This window comes from Protopterus annectens, chromosome 1.part2, assembly GCF_019279795.1.
Source record: "Protopterus annectens isolate FY-2018-M chromosome 1.part2, PAN1.0, whole genome shotgun sequence".
Taxonomy (NCBI): domain Eukaryota; kingdom Metazoa; phylum Chordata; order Ceratodontiformes; family Protopteridae; genus Protopterus; species Protopterus annectens.
In genome coordinates, this window is record NC_056727.1 from 1,223,638,516 (window position 1) to 1,223,660,401 (window position 21,886).

General features: G+C 41.2%; 1 protein-coding gene across 1 annotated transcript; it reads left to right on the forward strand.

Moving 5' to 3' along the window:
- The first annotated feature begins 14,746 nt into the window (after nt 1–14,746).
- Nucleotides 14,747–20,409, forward strand: SF3B5 (splicing factor 3b subunit 5). Its single transcript, XM_044060084.1, has one exon. The coding sequence runs from the start codon at nt 14,861–14,863 to the stop codon at nt 15,119–15,121; it is 261 nt and encodes an 86-aa protein (XP_043916019.1). The 5' UTR covers nt 14,747–14,860; the 3' UTR covers nt 15,122–20,409.
- Nucleotides 20,410–21,886: the final 1,477 nt, after the last annotated feature.

Here is a 21,886-nt window from a genome sequence, read left to right on the forward strand (position 1 = left end):
AATAGAGTACAATGCTCCCTTTGGTATGTACCTAAACAGCCACCTGCAGCAAATGGAGAGACCTCAAAGGTTCCTTACAAAGAAAATTCAGAGTCTTCAGCACGTCTTATGTGGAAAGACTGAAATCACTGTCACTATACTCTGTATCATATAGACTACTCACAGGCGGCCTTTGCCTTGCATACAGAGCAATCGCTGATCCTGCCTTAATGGAAATGCTGCGCATTCATAAGTTAAATGGTACATGATTCACTTGCTCTAGGAACCTTAACCTAGCATGTGACATCAACAGGACTTGCTGGAGAGACAGATATATTTCCCAGGTCTTGCCTCTCCTGTGGAATAAACTTCCAATACAGGTTAAACAGAGCCACTTGTTAACCCTTTTAAAGTGTAACTTGGATGACTGGATGGGAAACTGCAAATTCACCCCAGGGTTTTCACCTGTGTCCCTTTTGGATAGGGGCAGTTAGTGCTAACTTAGTTCTGCTTATAACATAGACCATATCTCTAGACCCTTAAGGGAACAAAGATTGAACTTGGCTAGGCTTGTAAGGGCCCTAGGGCCATTAGCCTAGTAACTTCCTATGAACGTATGAAATATATATTTCTGTGACAATCACAACATCATCACGAGTTACACCAGCATATGCAAAATTTACATATGCATTTATAATAACGTATGATTAACTGCAAATGTTTTACATCACAATCAAGATCAAGAGCACAACCATCAAACAAAACAGATTCATAGTTTCAGACAGACAGAGCAAATCCCAAGATAGCATATGAGAGCAGGTGCTGCTTCAGAAAAAGATTTCTTGCATAGCCATTGATAAGGTTACCAAATACTGTTCAGGTTCCAGGCCCTGAGCCTGCCCCTCCTACCATGGTAGCAGCAGCATCAGTATCAGCATCAGTATCAGTATCAGCATCAGTATCAGTATCAGTATCAGTATCAGTATCAGTATCAGCATCAGCATCAGTATCTCTACACTTGTTTGCTACTGTCAGAGTGCTACATGAAGCCTTGAGTCTTGACATCCACTAAGATATGTTATAGGTTCTTAGGTTGGTACTAGGCTATCAGCCCTAGGGCCTATACAAGCCTAGCCATAACAATTCCCTGGCTATTTCTTCCCACATTATTTACTTTATAATTATATATATTATATATATTATGTTACCTTCACAAGTCTGAAACTCTCGTCTGGAAAATAATGACGCAGATGTTGATCCATACAAAACCATTGATCCAGCACTAAGCACAGTGGAACTTTTGAAGGACTTTATGCAGGCATATTTTTTTTTATCCAGCAAACTGTTCTTCAATCAAGGATTTAAACAAAATCTTAACTTACTCGGCATCAAGTGTTGAACAGAATGGATGTGCAACAGTTTTGCAGAGCAGCTTTTTACAAGATCTTGCCCAAATGATATTGAAGTCCTCTAAAAACTATGACATTCTTTGCACAGCCTTTGTAGGCTACTTCTAGAACCTCACCATCATTTTGTTGTTGTTGTTGTTTTTACATTGATGATGGTGATGGGATGGTTGCTACAGCTATAAAGAGATTGGTAAAGCCACCAGTAAGCAGCATAACTAACCTCTTAGTAATTGTATATTCATCAACAGAGACATTTTTCTTGAATGTGGTAACCAGAAAACATATGCCCACTATCAAAAAGACAGTGTCCCCACCAGCACCAGCACCACCATTTTTGTGCCATTCTGTTGTCCTTAAAAATACTGTAAATGTAAGAAATGTAACCATACTCTTGAATAAAGCAAAAAGTGTATCTGAAAGAAAGCAACTCAGTAGATTATTTGTCATATTTTAGTACTGCCAAGATATTTTGGAAATGTTGCTTTTTTAACCATTCGGTGATTCAGTTCTTTGTTTGGTTAGTTACTGCTTTTAAGCCATGTCAATGCAACCTTAGGGATTTCCGAGTTTTCTCTACTTATCCAGCTTTTCAGCAGATTGCATTTAAAATTTTAACTGGTTGCATTGACATGAGAGATGTTCAGTGCACGTACATTTATTTATTTTTTAATCTGTTAATTGGGGGAGAACACTGATCCCACTTGACCTATTTCAGTATCAACCTGGGGGTAAACATAATAGATACATGACTTTAAGAAAAGTAGATATGTTTGCACAAGCAGTACAGTGTTTGATTCTCACCAAGAGAAACTGGATAGGCTGAAAATAGACTACAAAGACAATTAGCCTATTTTTCCCTATTAGATTAAAGTGTTTAAATTCACCTGTATTTAAGCCTTGCATTTGCATGGGTTTGCATTCAATTAACCGGAGCTGATCAGCGTTTGGCATATTTTACCAGAGGTCCAGAGTGATTCTGCTTTAATCCAAGGCATCCAAGACAAAAATTAAAAAAAAAATAAGTACACCTTTATTTCTATTCCACTTTTTAAATTGCATTGTGTCTGATTACTGCATTATTTCTGCTTTTTACTGCATTATTTTCTGCACTTATTTTTCAATTGTACTTTAGCCTAGATAGCACAGACTAGATTCAGATCTGCAGAATCTAGCCTGTTCTTATTACACTTGAGCACTGAACCAGCCATCTTACATTAAGAGCCCCCCCCCCCCTGCATATTGTGGCAGAAGAGTGTAGAGCCAGCCTTGTCTGAGTTGGGGTTTGCTGGAAGAAGGTTGATTGTGTGCTTTTCTATTTGTAGATTAGCTTAAAAGTGTTTAAGTTTGACTGTATTTAAGCCTTGCTTTTGCATGTGGCTGAGCACCATGCAACAGGGGTTAGAGGGGCCCTTTACAGATGCAAACGTCTGGAAAAATATTTTTTTTCCTAGACATCTGTCACTGGAACCCTCCCAAGCATCTCTGTTGCACTGCGGGCAACTCAGCTTTGCACTAAGCAGTGTCGCCACAGTTTTTCTTCCCTAACCTTCAAAAAAATAAGTCCCTTTGTTAATCCTAGAACATAAACTGGTCTAACTTACCCACTCCCTAACAGTACTTACAGTAGAAACCTGTCATAATGGAAGGTCAGTATGAAGTCAGAAGCCTATCAAAAGATCATAGACTTCCCAGTGCAAACCAGTTGCACACACTACAAAGCATATAAACCACTACACATAATAACACACATACCAGTGTCTCAGCAAATAAGCCCCTAAGGCAAAACACCTCAAAACCAAATATCTTGGTCATAGATGACTCGCTAGTGAGACACACAGATGTTCCACTCACCAGGCTAGACAAGGAGAAAGTCACTGTTAGCTGCCTGTCAGGAGCAAGGATACATCAAATCACTCATGCACTCAAGTCACTCAACGATAAGTACCAGTATGACTCTGTCATAATCCATGTTGGGGTGAATGACTTGCGATGTACCTCTCTGGACCTCATGAAGAGAGACATGACTGAAGTCTCAGATTATGTGTTCCAAGCAGGTATATCCCTAGCCTAAGCACCATTCTACTTTCACCCAGGATGATGCCACAATGTAGAAAAAAAAATGATAGACTTCAACAATTGGTTTAGCTTCTGGTGTCAATCCATGGGGATCCAGTATCTGTCAGCCTGGGACGACATGTTTGACAGACCACACTGCCTTGCCAGAGATGGTCTGCACCTGTCCCCTCTAGGCTTTTGGATGCTAGCAAAGGCTCTTGCCTCCCCTATAGGACCTTTTTTTGGCAATGTCAAGACAACAAAATTTCAGATGTAATAAATTCCACTCAAGACAAATTCAGTGTTATGCTGCTTAATGCTAGCAGCCTAAACAGGAAAATGCACTCCCTGGAAGCACTTCTTACCCTCGAAGATGCTGACATCTGTGCAGTCACAGAGGCATGGTTCAAGGTCTCTGAGAGCAACCTGCCTGTGCAAGGCTACAATGCCATCCACATGTTCAAACCTCAAAACGAGCATGACAGAACCAAAGGTGGCGGTGTATCCATCTTCATTAAAGCTACGTCTGGTCAACTCCTCTATTCCTTCACCATTGCCAAACTATGGAACTCACTTCCACCTTCTATAAGAAACACAGGCAGCACCACCACCTTCAAACAAATACTGAAAAATCATCTGAGCTCTTTCTGGCTGTGTACTTGCTCTATGACCTAACCTCCTTCTTCTCCTTATATGATAACTAAACTCCTGTACTTTTTGCTACTGCTGACTGATGATATTTTCTACATAATTATGACTTTTTATCACTTGTTGATACTGGTACAATAATGCTGATTAATATATCTCTGTTTATATTTCTCTGATTGAATTCTTCTGGCAACCAACAAGATTCCTGCTTTTATGTATATATTCTGTCTATATTACTGTAATCACTATATGTAGCACTGTATCTACTTTTGTACCAATTAATGTTTAATATTTTCTGTATCTATGTTCTTGCTGAAGCTTTTCTCCCTGGGCCTCCACTGAAACTGGGCTCTTTTAGGCCCAGTTGACTTTCCCAGTAAACAAATGCAATGAATAAATAAATACACACACCTCCAGACTGGTTAAACAGTATGACTCTCTTGATCTACTCCAGGTCCAACTAACTATAGGCAAAATACCGTACCACATCATTGTTAACTATAGGTCCCCCATCAGGAAAGAAGAGAAGCACATTGCCTATCTGGACTTATCGGAGTCACTCACCATACAGCCAAACACCTTGGTCATGGGAGACTTCACCTATCCTTCCATTGATTGGGTGACATACACAAGCACAAACACATTGCCTGAGGTTCCTGGAATTTGTCAATTCAAATTCCCTGGAATACATAGTCTGCACCCCCACAAGGGGCTCAAATGTCCTTGACTTAGTACCAACCAACATGGGGGGAACTGCACCCCTCCCTGTGTGGTGCCCTCCCTGGTAAGGTCGGACTGTAAATCAACCTGGTTCAAAGTAACTATCGGACCTGACATCCCCACAAGAGCAATAAAACTAAAAAAAATTTCCAAAGCTAACTACAGCCTATTAAGTGATAGTATAAAAATTTTCAAACTCCCTGCAAACACAGTCAGCAATGACTCCTATGCAGAGTTGTACACAAATGCTTTGTATAAACACCTAGACAACTGTATAGACTCAGCTCTACCTGACTGGATCAAAACCAGGCCCTCCTGAGAAAACAAGCCAGCCTGGTGGACCTCAAGTATAAATAGATTATATAACAGGAGGAAGAAACTGATGTCTAAGAATAAGAGTGAACTGACTCAGCAGACAAAGAATTCTCTCCACAGCCTGAATAAGCAAATCAGAAATCTTGTAAAGTCCTCTAAAGCTAATTGTGAAACTAAAATAGCATCCCTAGCTAAGGATAACCATAAGGCATTCTTTAGCTATGTCATAAATCTAAAAGGGATTGCCCAAGTATGTGCCGAATGGACAGTAGGCTGTACCATTCATACTGTACCTGAGGAAATTGCCAACCTGTTAGCTGACAGATTTGTCACAAACTTTACCCCCCTGTCCCCACCAGCCATACCTCATAGCATTCCTGACACTAGTCCTCCACCTAGCATCTCTTTAGAGAGCAGGTCTCCATGGTCTTCAAGGCCAAAACATGGTCTCAATGGGACCAGATAACATCCCAGGCTGCTAGTGGAACCACTTCATGCTCTCTTTAACCATAGCCTGAGAACTGGCTGTGTTCCTGCAGAGTGGAGAACAGTAACAGTAATCCCTTTGCACAAGGAGGGCCATCAACTGCCCCTGGGAATTATAGACTCATAAGTCTAACCAGCCTCATTTGCAAGGCCATGGAAAGAATCATCATGGACCTAATCAACAAGATCATAGGTGACCTTCAAACTCTAGACCCAAACCTAGTTTGGCTTTGTTAAGAGTGGATCATGCTTGTTAAACCTGATAGACTTCTTTGAGAATGTTACCAAAGCCCTGGATGAAGGTAAGACAGTGCATACCACCTATCTTGACCTAGCCAAGGCTTTTGACACAATACCCACTCAGGTATCATTGAGAAACATTCCAAGCTGGGGATTAACCCTTACTTCACTAGATGAGTAGCCAATTAGCTCACCGACAGAACACACACTGTCAAAGTCGGGGACTCCATCTCTACCAGTAGACCAATCACCAGTGGCGTACCACAAGGATTTGTGCTGGGCCCTCTTCTGTTTGGAATCTATTTATCAAAAGTCCAGGCTAAAGCAGACAGCCTGTGGTTTATCAGGTTCACTGATGATTGCAAATTGGGTGTAATCATTGAGTCACCCAATGATTTTAACATATTGGAGAAGGGGCTGACGCAGACTAACAATTGGTGCCAAAGCCAGGGACTACAACTAAATGCAAAAAAGTGCATTATTATCCCTTTTGGCAAAGAGGAATTCCCTTCTAATTACAGTATTGACAGCACCCCCTAATAGCAATCTAAACTTCAATCACCATGTTTCTACAGTGGTAAGGAAAGCCTTCTACATTGTCCATCTCATAAGTAAGGGCATCACATCCAAGTCTAATGATGTTATAACTCCACTGCACTCAACCCTCATTAGACCACTAATGGAATGCAATTACAATGCCTCCTTTTGCATGTACCTCAACAAACACCTGTAGCAGCTGGAGATACCACAGAATTTCTAACCAGGAAAATTCAGGGCCTCCAAACCTTGAATTACGTGGATAGACTGAAAGCTCTGTCACTGTACTCTGTATCTTACAGGCTGTTGAGAGGTGACTTGTGCCTAGCCCGCCCTAATGGAAATGTTGCACATCCACCAAAAAAAAAAAAAAATGGGGCAAGAGTCACTCTCTCCAGGTATCTTAACTTAACCTGTGACATTAAATGAACATGCTGGAGAGAGAGATATATCTCCCAATGATTGTCTCTCCTCTGAAAATGTTTGGGAGAGGAGTAGGTAGGAGTGAGAGGTTGAGTTGTTCAGAATAAAGAATAGCAACTCTTTCCCCCTTTTTGGGAATCTAGCTAGCCGGCAGATGTTATATCCAGGAGGTAAAATTTATTTGTCCGAGATATGGGGTTTTAGCCAGGTTTCAGATAAGATTAAGATATGTACAGTGTTGTGGGCTATCCATGAATGGAGTTCAGAGGTTTTATTGGGTATGCTTTGAATGTTCATAGGATGGTTAAGTTTTGTGGTTTGAAGAGGTTGGGGGGATGGGTGAGGCGGGAGGAACAGGTAGAGGAGGAGGGTGGCTGGGGCTGGGTTGACAGGAGAAGGGGCAGAGTTAGGGCAAATGTCTCCAGAAAGCAGTAGTTTTTGCTGATAGGGTAAGTTGTGGAGAGTACAGGTTAGTCAGTGTAATATTTTAGCTTAAGTTTGGAGAGGGAGGGATATAAGATAATATTTTGATTTTGAGGAGGTGTTATAGGAGAAGTTGTATAAAGAGGGTGAAATTGAATATTTTATTTATTTTTATTTAACATTTGTTTACGGGGAAAGTCCGACTTGGAACAAAGCCAATTTTCAGCAGAGGCCCGGGGAGAAATGCTCCAGATGCATGTCTTTGAACTGTGGTTGGAAACCAGAGCACCTAGAGGAAATCCACACGAAAGCTGGGAGGACATGCAGACTCCACACAGAAGGCACCCCAGCTGAGAATCTAACCTGAGAACCTCTTGCTGTGAGGTGATAACGCAACCACTGCACCACTGTGCCATCCATGTAAAGAGGTTGGGGGATGAGTGATGGAGGGACAGGTGGGGGAGGAGAGTGGTCGGGGCTGGGTTGAGAGGAGAAGGGGCCAGGGCTGAATATGAAGTGGTATTGGTAAGGGTAAGTGTGGGGGATGGTTTTAAGTAAGATAGTTCAGTGTGATATGCAGTTAAGAAGGCAAGAAGGAGAATTACGGGGAAGTTAAGTAAATGTGAAGCATGGTCTGGAGTGTTATGAATATGAGAGTGGAGGAGCTGAATAGGGAGGGTGGAAAGGTTAGGGGGGTATAGGATTTGTACTGAGATACAACAGAGTGGGAAGGAGTGCTAAGGGTAGAAGAAGTAGGTTGGAGAAGATAGATTATGTGTGGTATGAAGGGAGGGTATAGGGTGTGAATAAATAATGGAGGGGGAGTGGTTAAGGAAGTTTAGGTGAAAGTGTGTGGTTGTGTAACTGGGCGTGGAAGTCTTAATTAGTTTTGAGGAGTTGAGTAGTAAACTAAATGTCCAGTGTTACTCTACATTTCTCTGACAGACTGATAATTGTTCAACAATTACACTGTAAAATTCCTTATTAACCTGAAAGTCCTAACATGGCCCATTGCTCTTAATAATTACCAAGAATTACATCAGGGAATTAACTACAATTTTTGATATACCTCTCAACTGCTCTGCATCTGGTAGAGTGCTCCAATTTCATAAATGTGTGTGTATGCCACTGTTCTGCTTTGACATGAGACAGCTCCATTTTTTTTCTATTTCAATGGTTCGACTGATGAGCCAATGAGAGAGAGAGAGATAGACAGACTTCTGGGATTTATCAAGGTAAAAATGGATAAGAAGAAGAAGAAGACAAGGTCTCTAGCACTACATCGTCTTTTTAAAATAAAAATGTTACACTGCAGTGCTAAAAAAGTGTGTATGGTACATAGTGGTACAAAAGTAGCTTTCTGCCTGTCACCTGCCTCAGAATTTGCAGAATGTCTCTAACATTGGCTCAGATTTTCAGTTTGTCACTCAAAAGAGATAAATAAATCAGTAATGATTACAGCCAGTATAATGCCAGTAGTTAGGATGTCATACTTCTTATTGTTCAGAAAATGCATGCTGATACAAAACCTGTTGTTTAATTAAATCGTTTAAGTGAATTAGAAAATTTAAATTTAAACATTGTTGCTTTTTTGGTCCTTTTCTACTATGTCTGAGTTGGGAATTGTATCAAAAGCTTTGGCCAGGTTGAGGTATACAGGGTGCTCCATTTTTACCTTCATCCATTGCTTTGGTGACCTTTTCAAAAAAGCAACAATTAGTCGCTTACCTGGTGCCAGGATCCACACACAAGCTCAAGTTTTTGAGCAAAGAAGTTGGGTGCCATTTTGATCTGTTCCCCGTAACATGTGTGTGTTTTATTTTTGGTAAATTGTTGTACATTGCAGTCATTAATGACAAATGAGCTGGAAACTTCATATTCTTCAGAAGATGTGTTAATGCAAATCATATTATTCTAGCAACTTAGTAAGCATGTAAGAGCAATATTTAAAATCCTTTCCAGACTTTGGATCTTTGTGATTCTTGAGCTAAGAAGCTGGGGGTGGGGGTGCACTGTGTGGTTCTGAAAGCAGCAAGATGGAATACTTTACTAGGCCATTATTGACTTATTCATGCATTCAGTTGATATCACACAGACATATAAGATGTGCACAATAATACAACTGGCTTTATTTTTTGGTGTGTGTGTGTGTGTGTGTGTGTGTGTGTGTGTGTGTGTGTGTGTGTGTGTGTGTGTCTGCACATGAGAAAGAACAGATCTCCTGCTTCCTATCTGTGAGCCAGTTGGCAATCTAGCAGGTGACAGAGGGATTTATTCACAATTTATTAAGCTTTTCTACTATGTCTGAATTGAGGATTGTCTCAAAACTTTGGCCATGTCAAGGTATGAAGTGTGTATCATTTTACATTCATCCATTGTTTTGGTGACCTTTAAAAAAAGTGATGGTTGATTCCTTATTTTGTGCCAGGATCCACACACACACACACACACACACACACACACACACACACACACACACACACACACGTCCTTAAACAAGTACCAGTATGACACTGTCACAGTACATGTGGGTGCCAGTTGTCAATGACTTGAGATGTACTCCACTAGACTATATGAAAAGAGACATCATGGAGCTCTCAAACTATGTATCACAGGCAGGCATAAGCCTAGAATTGAGCAGCATTTTATCTTCTCCAAGGATGATGCCACAATATAAGAAAAAAATAAAGTGTTTGGCGTCATTCAAAGGGGGTCCTATATTTGTCAGCATGGGAGGATATGATCGATAGACTACACTGCTTCACAAAGGATAGGCTGCATCTTCCCCCTCTAGGGTTTTGATTATTAGCAAAGACATTGTCCACCCTCATATTGTCTTTCTTAGGCAATGCTAACCTGATAAATCTACCAACATAAGAAGCAAGCAAAGAAAAATATGAAGATGTTACTGTTCAGTACTAGGAGCTTTAAAAATAAATGACACAGCCTACAAGTCCTACTCACTCTGGAGGACATAGACATCTGTGTAGTTACTGAGATACAGTTAAAAACAGAGAAGAGCACCCTGAGTATATAAGGCTATAGCACCTTCCACATGTTTAGACCAGCTACTGATCAGAAGGGAAAAAGCTGGAGGTGTCTCAGTCTTCATCCAGAAGAGACTCACATCAAGGCTAGTAAAGCAACATGATGCACTACAGCTTCTTCATGTCCAGATAACAATCAGAAATGTCCTGTACCATATATGAGCTAGCCATCTATAGAACTCTCTCTAGGCTCCAAGAAAGCCACAATGCCTATCTACAAGAACTGGAATCACTCGGTATTAAACACAATATAATTTTCCTAGGTGATCTAAACTATCCAACTACAGAATGGGAAGTGTACACCACCACTAGTGCATAAACACAGAGATTCCTGGACTTTGTCAATATAAATGCCCAGGAACAATTAGTCGACATCCCCCTAATATGGGAAACAATATTTTGGATATTTGCCCTTACTAATATGAAAGCATCTTACACCATCCCTTGCATAGCTTTGTCACTTGTGAGGTCTCACCATAACGCCTTCATCTTCAAAATAAAATTGAAAACAGTGAGCCCTTCCATCAAAGCTACTTTTAGAAATTTCTCCAAGAGGTGACCCATATCTGGTAAGGTTCAAAGGTTCATAGGTTCATAGGTAGGTACTAGGCTAGCTGCCCGAAGGCATTTATAAGCCTAGCCGGAATGTGTTGGCTTTTGCCGCCCCCTTAGATTAATTCCCTGTGCCTCTGTCCAGCAGATCCTTTGAAGTGATCCCCGGGGTAAACTTTCTGTTTTCCATCCACTCGTCAAGGTTTCTCTTGAAGAGTGTTAGCGAGGGAGCTCTGCCTAATGTAGATTGGAATCTTGTTCCAGAGCATGGGAAGTCTCTGGGACAGGAATCTATCCCTCCAGCAGTTCCTATTTATTGTTGTGGTGAGGTTTAGATCCCTAGAGCGTGTGGCTCGAGGGGATATGGTTTTCTTTAGGTGGAGCATGTCCATCAATTCTGGGTTGGACATGGCCTTGTATGTCAGGCAGAGATCACCTCTGAGTAGGCGGTATGCAACCAAGTACAGCTGGAGTTTCTTCAGTCGAGCTGCATAGGGCATCAGTTTGAGGCCAGTGATCTGCTTGGTGAGGTACTTCTGGGGTCTTTCCAGCTGTTGCAGGTGTCTTGTAAGGTACATCCCAAATGGGGCGTTGTACTCTTTGATGGGTCTGATGAGTGATGCGTAGAGGAGCACAATGACCTCTTTTGATCTGAATGCAAACCCTTTTGTGATTAGGTGGGCCACATAGAAGAATTTTCTAACCACTTTGGCAATGTGATTATCAAAGGAGAGATTACTATCTACTTGGGTCCCCAGATCCCTTATTACGTCTTCCATATTTATGGGGCTACCACCTATGTGGTAGTTAGTGGGTACTTTGCTTTTTCCAAAGGTGATGACTATGCACTTTTTGGCATTTAGCTTGAGGCCATGGTTTTGACACCAGGTATCTGTCTCAGTGAGACCCTTTTGGAGGATGTCTGTGTCAGCCGAAGAGTCAATTATAACCCTAGTTTGCAGTCATCCGTGAACTTGGTCAGCCATAGTCCTCCTGTGCTTGCCTGTACCTCTGAGAAGTATATGCCGAACAGGAGGGATCCTAGGACTGAGTCCTGGGGAACGCCACTTGTAACCGGTTTAGAGTCAGACCTAGCTTCCACAACTCTTACCATGTGGGTTCTGTCTGTGAGCCAGTTGGCAACCCATCTCATAATGTAGGGGTTTATGTTCAGGCTGGTGAGCTTGTCTATAATACCAGAATGGGGAATGGTGTTGAAGGCCTTTGCGAGGCCTAGGTAGGCTGTGTGGACGACCTTTCCCTCATCTATAGCCTTGGTAACTGTTTCAAAGAAGTCCACCAGGTTTAGGAGGCATAATCTACCCTTAACAAACCCAAACTGAGTAGGGTCCAGTGTTTGGAGGTGCCCAATATCTCTGTTAATGAGATCCATGATGATGCACTCCATAGCCTTGCAGACCAAGCTAGTCAGGCTTATAGGGTGATAGTTCCCGGGGTCTGTTGTGGTTCCACCTTTGTGGAGTGGAATAACTGTTGCTGTGCGCCACTCTATGGGCACGTAGCCTGTGGAGAGGCTGAGTTTAAACAGTGTGTTTAGGTGAGGGGTTAGTTCATCTTTGAGCTCATGTAGGACGCAGCCTAGGACACCGTCCGGTCCCATTGATGCTGTGTTTTTGGCTTTGGAGAGGGCTGTTTTAACCTGAGTGTCTGTGATTTCAGGGGCACTACATTCTTCTGGTATGGTTATGGGCCCTTTTGAGAGTGAGAGGGGGGTGAAGTTTGCACTGAACCTGTCTGCCAGGATGTTGGCGATATCGGTCGGTTCAGTGTATTTTGTGCCATTCTGCAGATCTGAGAATTGCCAGATTCTTGACATAGCTAAAGAATGCCTTGTGGTTATCTTTGGAGTCCTTGGCAATTTTTCTTTCGAAGCTAGCCTTGGATGATTTTATGAGGGATCGTAGTTTCTTGCTGATACTGATCAGGCATGTCTTTCCTTCTTGGGATTTTACTTTTTTCTGTACTAGTTTCCTCCTTCTATTGTATAGCTTGTTTATGGCAGGGGTCCACCAGACTGGTTTAGTTTTCTTGGTGGAGTGAGTCTTGGTTTTGCTTGGGATAGCATGATCCATGCATTCTTGTAGGTGCCCATACAGTGCATTAGTAAAGGATTTTGCAGCTTGGGCAGCATTATCCTTTATCATGGGGGGCTTTGAAAATTTCCACCTCGGTCTTAAGTAACGTGAAGTTTGCTTTTGAAAAGTTTTTCACGGTGGTTTCTTTGACCGGGGGTGGGGCGGAATGTGGATATCCAGAGTGATTAGTTTATGGTCAGATCTAACCAGTGAGGAACACCAGTCGCCCATGTTGGTGATGACCAGGTCCAATATTTTGTCACCTCTGGTGGGGGTGTTGATCAGTTGATCCAGGGTGTTTGAGTTTATAAATTCTAGGAAATGTTGGGCAAGGGAGTTAGTACTTGAGTAGTTCTCCCAGTTAATGTTTGGGTAATTGAAATCACCCAATATCAGGGTGTTTGATAGGACCTTTATGTTTCCCAGTGTTTCCAGAAATGCAGAATGGGGGTCCTGGGACATGGTGGGTGATCTGTAGCAAGCTACAATTTGAATTGCAGTTTTGCCCATTGTTAGTTGCACGTGGATGATCTCTGAAGCATCGTGCTGTGCCACTAACTTGGAGGTGTGGGTATCCTTGATGAATATGGATACGCCCCCACATTTTTTATTTCAGTCCGGGTTTTGTGGCAGAAATGCATGGTATGAGTTGTAGCCTGGTAGTGCTGGGGTGCTCTCTGGAGCCTTAAACTTTACTGCACATATATCGATTTTCTCCATACTGAGGAGTGCCTCGAGTGCATGCATTTTGAGGTTTAGACTTCTGGCATTGAGTATAGCATTATCCTCAGTTTTTTGTTACTTGTGCTGTTCACGGCGTTGGGTTTGTCTTTTGAGCCTTGCCTAAAAAAAGGCACTATGGGGGTGGCAAGAGCCTTGGCCAGTATTCGAAAGCCTAAGGGTGACAAGTGCAAGCCATCTCTAGAGAAGCAGCGCTTTAATTTGATAAAGAAAATGTTGCAAGCCATCCTCCCACCCAATACTGATGGACCTACTGCATGTCACCAAGTCAAGTGACATTAGAAATGCTTGATCCAGAGATCTAAACCTCTTCTTCAACATCAAAAGAATGATTTGGAGGGACAGGTATATCCCGTTGAGAGTACCGCTGCTCTGGAACTTGCTCCTATCCACATAAAACAAGGCTCATCTCTGTCCATATTGAAAAACGGGATGGGTTAATTCAAGCACCAAAGAGAAATTGGCTAGGCTAAAAAAAATGGCATGCTTGCCCAGTGCTTTCCTATGAATCTACAAATGGTTTTCAGACTTAAAAATAATGTGGGAATAGCAGATCTATCACCCCCCCCCCCCCCCCCCCACACACACACACACACACACACACACACACATAACACGTATGTTCTACTAGATATGCTATTTAGATGGATTGGAAGAGATTAAGTATTGGGCAACAAAAGCGCCGGGAGATCACCCCCAGGATTAACAGTTTAGGGATACAGTCGTTATATACACATGTAAAGAGCAGTTTACTTTTAATTGCTATTAATGTAAGGTTGGGCAGAGCTCTAACTGTTGCAAATAGTTTCTGCCCTAGATTATGATTAGGAACTTAACTATACTCGCTTCACAACCACCAAACGTATTTTTTTGTTGTTTGTTTCAAATGTAACTATTTAAAAAATACTGAATTCCTTTTGGTATACTTCGCTGCTGGATTGCACCGACTACAATGTTTTCCGTCTAGTTGTTATCTCACCATCAGTATACACTTGATTTCGTGATAGTTTTTGAAGATTTCCGCCCCCTAGAAAACGACATACGCCATGCGTAGTAGTGATTAGACACGTTGTTGCGTCGCGTTTGGTGTGTTCATTAAGTGGCGCCATAGAAGTTCTTGATTGTAACCATTACAGTGTCGTGATTTCTAGAAGTAGTTTGAGGCTTAGTTTATCTTACCGTGGTCATCATGACAGATCGTTACACTATTCACAGTCAGCTGGAGCATTTACAGTCTAAGTATATAGGTACAGGTCATGCTGACACCACGAAGTGGGAATGGTTGGTGAACCAGCATCGGGACTCGCACTGCTCGTACATGGGTCACTTCGACTTGTTGAATTACTTCGCTATTGCAGAGAACGAGAGCAAGGCCCGTGTCCGCTTTAATTTGATGGAAAAAATGTTGCAGCCATGCGGACCTCCTTCGGACAAGCCTGAGGAGTCCTAATGTGAGGAGATGTATAATGCGCTGGTGTGTGTTTGGGGGCAGATGGAAAGACTACTGCTAATATTGCCATTGTGTGGTATAAACGTTTCAGCAGAAGCATCTGAGATGTGTGTTTACGTTGGAGTTTGACAGCCCATTAAAAGGTGTACCGGAATACTGACTGCAGCAATGAAAGCGTCTTCTCAACGAGTGTTAGAAATCAGTCGTGGGCTTTCCTGACATCCTGACATGTACACATTTATCAGGTCGATTTGGAACATTGCAGATTTTAAAGACAGGATAGCTAAAACACCATTTTTGTGGTGTTCGTTTCTTTGCCGCATTAGGTTGGAAATCCAATATTTGGTTATCTACGGTTTTCAGTTGACAAATACGTTTCTTTCCACGGGCTGCTGTTCTTGGTTCAAAAAATAAGAAGCGTTATTGTTTTTGCATTTAATGTAGTTTAGTTTAAGTATGATTTTAAATTGTGCAAGTCTTAGTATCGCACAGATGTTTGAACTTCATACATCGGAGCATGTTGAAAGGGTTGATCTTGAATTATTGGAATTGTACACAAGCGTCCCCATTTTTTAACGCTCTTCACCCACGAGTAACTAGCTCATGTTTTGAGACCCCGCTCTCTTATATCTTTCTTTTGTGTCGTGTATCGGAATGCGGCATAAAGTTGGAACATATGTGCGTATTGGACAGCTAGTGATATTAGATCGGTGGTGTATTTGTCTTGCTATTTGTTAATGGAGAGTGTGAGCTTGGCTCATGCAGCCTTTTGGATGCAAGTCCATTCCAGCATGCCCACAACTGACAGATATGTGGCGTTCATTAAATTGCATATATTTGGCAAAAAGGCGTACTATAAGCAATTCAGTTTTTGTAGCAGTTAAGGGTCTGTTGCCTCCTAAATTCCCAGTACGCATTTTGTATTAAAATCAGGAAGGTAGCACTTCAACCATCATTTTTATGTGCAGAGCTTAGTGTCACTTTGACTTAATAGATTTTTTTTATAAAGATGGAGCGATTAATTACACAATAAAACAAAATACTGTTCAAACTTTATAAAATGTTTTTGGTTTTAATTAGCTTACTGTGTTGATTTACTGATTGCCACCAAGACTTTAGCTTTTTTGTAAAATGTCCAATTATTTTTTGAACTGCAGTGATTAAAATTGCATGCAAGACTTGTTTCTTTCTGTGTGTCTAGTCTAGTTTTATCAGGAGTGGTGGTGGTTTGGAACCACAGTGCCATTGTGATACATGGACGTTTTTCTCTTGATAACCCGAACCCCAAGTTGTGCAGGGTGGGCAGTGTCATAAGTATGTCTTATGCTTTGCGTGATTTTGTATCCACTGTGCACAGTCCTCCTGCATCTCCGTGCTGTTTCTTTGCCTGGATCCCGGTGGGTCCCAGTAGCTACTGAAGTTGTAGCTCTGCAGTAGAGATTCCACACCTTCGTTCTAAGAGATGATGAGTGGTCCAAAGTGCTACTCGGTTGGACCACCACCCACCTCCACCAATGCGTTCACACTCACCAGCCCTCTAGTACCTGGTCCAACTCCCTGTCTCCACAGGGCCTCTAGAAAATTACCATCTAATTTCCAACTGAGTTGTGAACCTTTTGTTAGTTACCAAACACTTGTCTGTACTACTATTCTGTTTTTCCAGAACTGTAAATGTTAGTACAGAAGTATAAAACATACAATTGTTTAGCACACACTCAGTATTGTAGTGTCTTTTCATTCTATTCTTTAGATGTGCTTTTAAGTCAGTACATTGGTGAATATTTAAGGTACACAGATAACTGTCAGCAGCATCTTTGTTCATGTAGTTGTAATCCATTCTTATGTGGCTTTTTGAAATATTTGCAGACTTGCAAAATAATGCAAATGGACATAATTTCTTATTTAAATCTCGTTTATCATTCTAGCTGTTCTAGACAGAGTTGAGTATCACTGAGTTGTATTCCCAATCTTGTAAAATTGTGCCATTATCTTTCCAAAGCTTGCGTTTAACTTTGCAGTTATTAACGTGAATATGAACATACACAAATATTCACTTAGAAATGTATAAGGCTGATTTGTGAGACCACCTGCATAAAAAGACAGGTCACCAGTGAAGTGTCTCTGGCTCCGTGTTGGGCCCACTTCTGTTCTCTTATGGCATCTGCTTCTCAGAAGTCAAGGCCATTGTCAAAGGCCTCTGGCTGACCAAGTTCACAGATGATTGATGATTACAAACTGGGAGAAGCCATAGAATTCACCCCCCAAGACTGAAACATCTTATATGAGGTTCTAGTACAAATCGTGACTTAAAACTCCGTGACAAAAAAAAAAGCGTAATACCTTTTATAAAATTAACTCTGGAAACTATTTCAGCAATATTTAAAAAAAAAGACCCACTAATCAGGAATTTGACATGTAGAAAGTAACCTGGCATTCGACCAATGTGTGTCTATGGTAGAAAAGAAATCTATATTCTTAACTTGTAAGTAAAGGTATGGCCTCTAGGTCCAGGTAAGTCATTGTACCACTACAGTGTGTGCATGGCAAGACACAGGCAGCAACAGGAACGTCCACAAACTTTCCTTTTTAAAAAAAAAAGTACAGGGCATAAACTTTGTCTCAAAAGCAGAGCACCTCAAATGTTTTCTCTTGACAGATTAGTGAGAGGTGATCTGTGCCTCCATACGAAGCATTCCTATATCCTGCAATGATGAGCCTTTTACACATCTTAACGGCATCAGAACTGCTAGCTCTAAAGACCTAATTTTTTTTTTTTCCATAATAATTCTTTATTATTTTTCAGCTTATTCAAACAAAACATTTGACATAGAAATACACAGGTGATTTTCAAACAAAGCTTCTAATAACATTCAAACAACATATATACACTATTTACATGAATGCTTCCATATTTTGCTTGCAACATAAATATGATGTCAGAGAGAGATGGGTATGTATTGCAGAGAATTTTTATTTTTGGAGTAGGCTCCCCATCCGTGTGAAACAGTCCGTACCCCCAATTCTATTCAAATGCAATTTCGACCATTGGATGGGAGAGAGAAAATTCACCCCAATTTGGCCTCTGTATCTCTGGTGTACTTCAGTGAATCATGTCATAACCAACAGTAACCCCATATCTAAACATCTGAAAACCTATAACTTGTGGGACAGATATGTCAGGTTTATGAAGGCCCTATTGGTCATTAGTGTAGTATACACCTAGTAAGCAAGGCAAGTTTCTGCCAAAAGGAGCCTTGTATGAAAAAAAAAAACACATTCCTTTGGTCTCCAGTTTCATTGCAGCATGCACCACTAGAACATAGGTGCTGACTTAGTGTGTTAGGTCCCAAGTTACGAAGTTAAGGTAGCGGTATTTTATAGCTTGGTCACACAACAGGCAGCTGTTGTAGGCTGTGTTTTTAATGTGGTCATACTTGGATGGCCAACTAGAATTCCAGCTGCATCATTCTCCATCCATGAAGGCCAGTTTCAGGAAGTTAATTTACAAGGCTTTGTAGTAAATAAGACACAGTGTAATCGGGGTGTGGGTGACTACAACAGAGGGAGTGTCTGCAGTAAGATATTTTAGCTGGACTGTTATGTTGTTTGAAGAAGACTTAACTTAAGACTTGATCCTCCAGTATCATTCACATAATAACACCTAGATCACATCCCTGACACAAACTTCAGCCTTTTTCTACTTTGATCCCCATGCCCCTTTTTTGGGTGGGAGACTTGACCCTGTCACTCTATGGGTTGACGTGATTTACTTTTAAAGTTTGTAATTTTTGTTGTATTTTTACCATTTAATTACATGCTACTTTAGGTGCACTGTGTTGTCAAGGAAAATAAATTCTGAGATGGGGAGATTAATACTGAGAAGAAATGGTCTTGTGTTCAAGGTGTTTTATTATATTTTTAAATAAAATTGCTGTAAATTTCAAGAGTGGTGGGTATTTCTTGCCAGTTAATCTGGTGTGGGTACTGTTACTGTGTGCTATGCTGTGCAGTGATGTATACTGCATATGTAGCAATCCTTGTAGGCTCAGTAGAAACCCAGACATTGACTGCTGATAAGGATTCGTTGGCTCACTTATTCTGCTATATTCCTTCCTTATGTCTGGCATAACAGACAGCGCCCCCCCCCCAAATAATAAAAATGGCTTTGTGTCTTGTTCCTCACATGTTGAATTCCATTGCTGTTTTTAATGGCTGGGGATGGTGAATTCATCTATCACCAGGTCTTTATGATAGTATTCGTCTTCCTTGAGCCATTATTTTAATTTGCTGTTGTATTTCATCTTCCGTGAAAGGCTGGTACCCACTCAAACTATGTGGATGGCCAAAGCATGAGTACCTTTTCTTATTGAAGTCTTACTGTGGATGATGTTTGTAATTGCTCACCAATTTTCTTTGCTGTGGCCTGAATGGCTCTGACTGGTCTGCTCTTAAACTGGAAATGTGGATTTTCCAAAGATTTGCTGCAGTGTCCCTGCTTGTAAGTCTGTGTCCCAGCCCAAACTTTCATTTTGTATTTTGTTTGTTTTGTTGTCCCAGAAGTCTGACTGAATTTTCAGAAGAGGCATTGCGAATAGCTGCTACTAGAACAGTTACAAGATTCTTGGAACACGTGTAATGTATATTGCAAAGGTCTTTCATTTGTAACCTGTCATAGATCAAGCTTCATGGTTTAAAGCACCCAAATTGCTAGGAGTCCGATGTGAGATGCACTGAAATCAGAAAAGGTAAAATAGTCTTGTGTGCCTTATTTATGTCCCATTGTTACTGAACGTTTTGTAAACCTCAAAGGAGGATTGACCAATGGTGTTTTATAGACTAGATAACCAAAATCAGTAGGCCTTCACTACTTCTCTGGCATTTTTTATTATACTGTTTCCATTTAAGGGTTCTGTAAATTTGGCTTGGGTCCTCATACAGGATGAAACCAGAATATATTACTACTGACTTGTCATTTACTTCAAAAATAAATATTCAATTCCAATAAAAAAATCTTATTCTTTCCAGCTTGTATGCAGTCAAGAGTACACTATGTGAAGAGAAAGCTGTGTACGTCTGTACCTGAAATCAGTGAAGTGCAGTCTGTAGTTAAACATAATGTTACTGTGGAAAAAGACTGGGGAATATTTAAAATTTGTTTTAGAAAGGAATTTTTTCTGTTTAGGCACTACTGGTAGTCCTGTATAGCTATTTGGGTGCTCTGTTTTGTGCCATTTTGTTTGCAACAGCTGTAAATTTTTGTATAGAATAAACTCTGTACCTTGAAGTCTGTCATTGGTGTCTTCTTATGAAATGAACACCTAAGAAATTAGAAGAAATTAGACAACCCCCTCCCTGCTTATTAATAAGACTGTCTTAACTCAAGACTGTCTAAACCATGGACCAGCATTTCTCAACTACTGTAGCTAGCCAGATTAAGATAGTATCTTGAGACCATGTAAGAATTCTTGTGCCGACAATCGCATTACTCAGTGTGTGAGATGTACATATGTAATGACACTGATGGTTAAAATGTCGCACAGACTACTGTGATTTCAAGAATGTCAGCAGTACACCATGCACCACTGCCATTATACTGCAGACAATCATACCTTTGCTAAGGGTCTAAAGATTAACTTGCCTAAACCTCAAAAATATGATTCTAGCACAAGGCACCGGCAGCAGCACTGTCCTGTCTGCGTGTAAAGCCTATCACCTCATAGTGCAAGGAGTGCCAAAGTAGGATGTTAAGCCTGTAAAACATACATGAAAAAGTGACTGATGCCAGGATCTGTCAGATCTCGCACATGCACTCAGTCCTTGAACAAGTACCAGTATGACTCTCTCATAGTACTTGTGGGTGTCAGTGATTTGAGATGTACCTCCTTGGACTATTATTTAATTATCTTTTGTTGTGTGTTATACCCACTATGCTATAGAGAAGAGACCTGAAGTGGCATATTACAGGAAATTTGGCTGGGGCATCGGAAAACTTCCCCCACTCTTTTCAGTAGGTGCCATGAAGACATGATGGAGCTGTCAAACTGTGTTCTAGGCAGGTGTGAGCCTAACATTTAGCAACATTCTACCTTCTCTGAGGATGATGCCACAATGCGAGAAAAAAATAGATTCCAATAATTAGCTTAGTTTATCAGCTTGAGGACAAGATCCAACAGACCATGCTGATTTGTTGGAGATGGTCTGCAACAGATATACTTACGAATATAATGAAACAAGCAAAGGAATATATGAAAGTGTTACTAACTAAGAAATTCCACTCCCTACAAGTAGCCCTCGCCTTTTGAGGGAGTAGATGTACGTGCGGTGAATGAGACATGGTTTAAAACAGTGGATAGTACTCTGGTTGTGCAGGGCTACGCCTTCCAGTCTTTGAGTAGCCATTGTACAGGCGGGAAAAAGGCGGAGATGTCTTTATCTTCATTCAGAAGCAAGCTACATCAAAGCTAGTTATGCAGCATGATGCGTTGGCTTCTTCTGATGGTGATTTGGGCAACATATAGATCTTTCTGTATGACCCATGAAGAAAGCCACAATGCCTGTGTATAAGAACTGGAGTCATTCTATATTAAACCCAGTACTGTTATCTGAACTATATGATGCCGCAGTGGTACGGCGGTAGCATTGTTACCTCACAGCAATAGGTTCTCCCGTTTGATTCTCGGCTGGGCTTGGGAGTGCCTTCTGTGTGGAGTCTGCATGTCCTCCCCGTTGTTGGGTAGCGTTCGAAAGACATGCTTGCGTAAATGG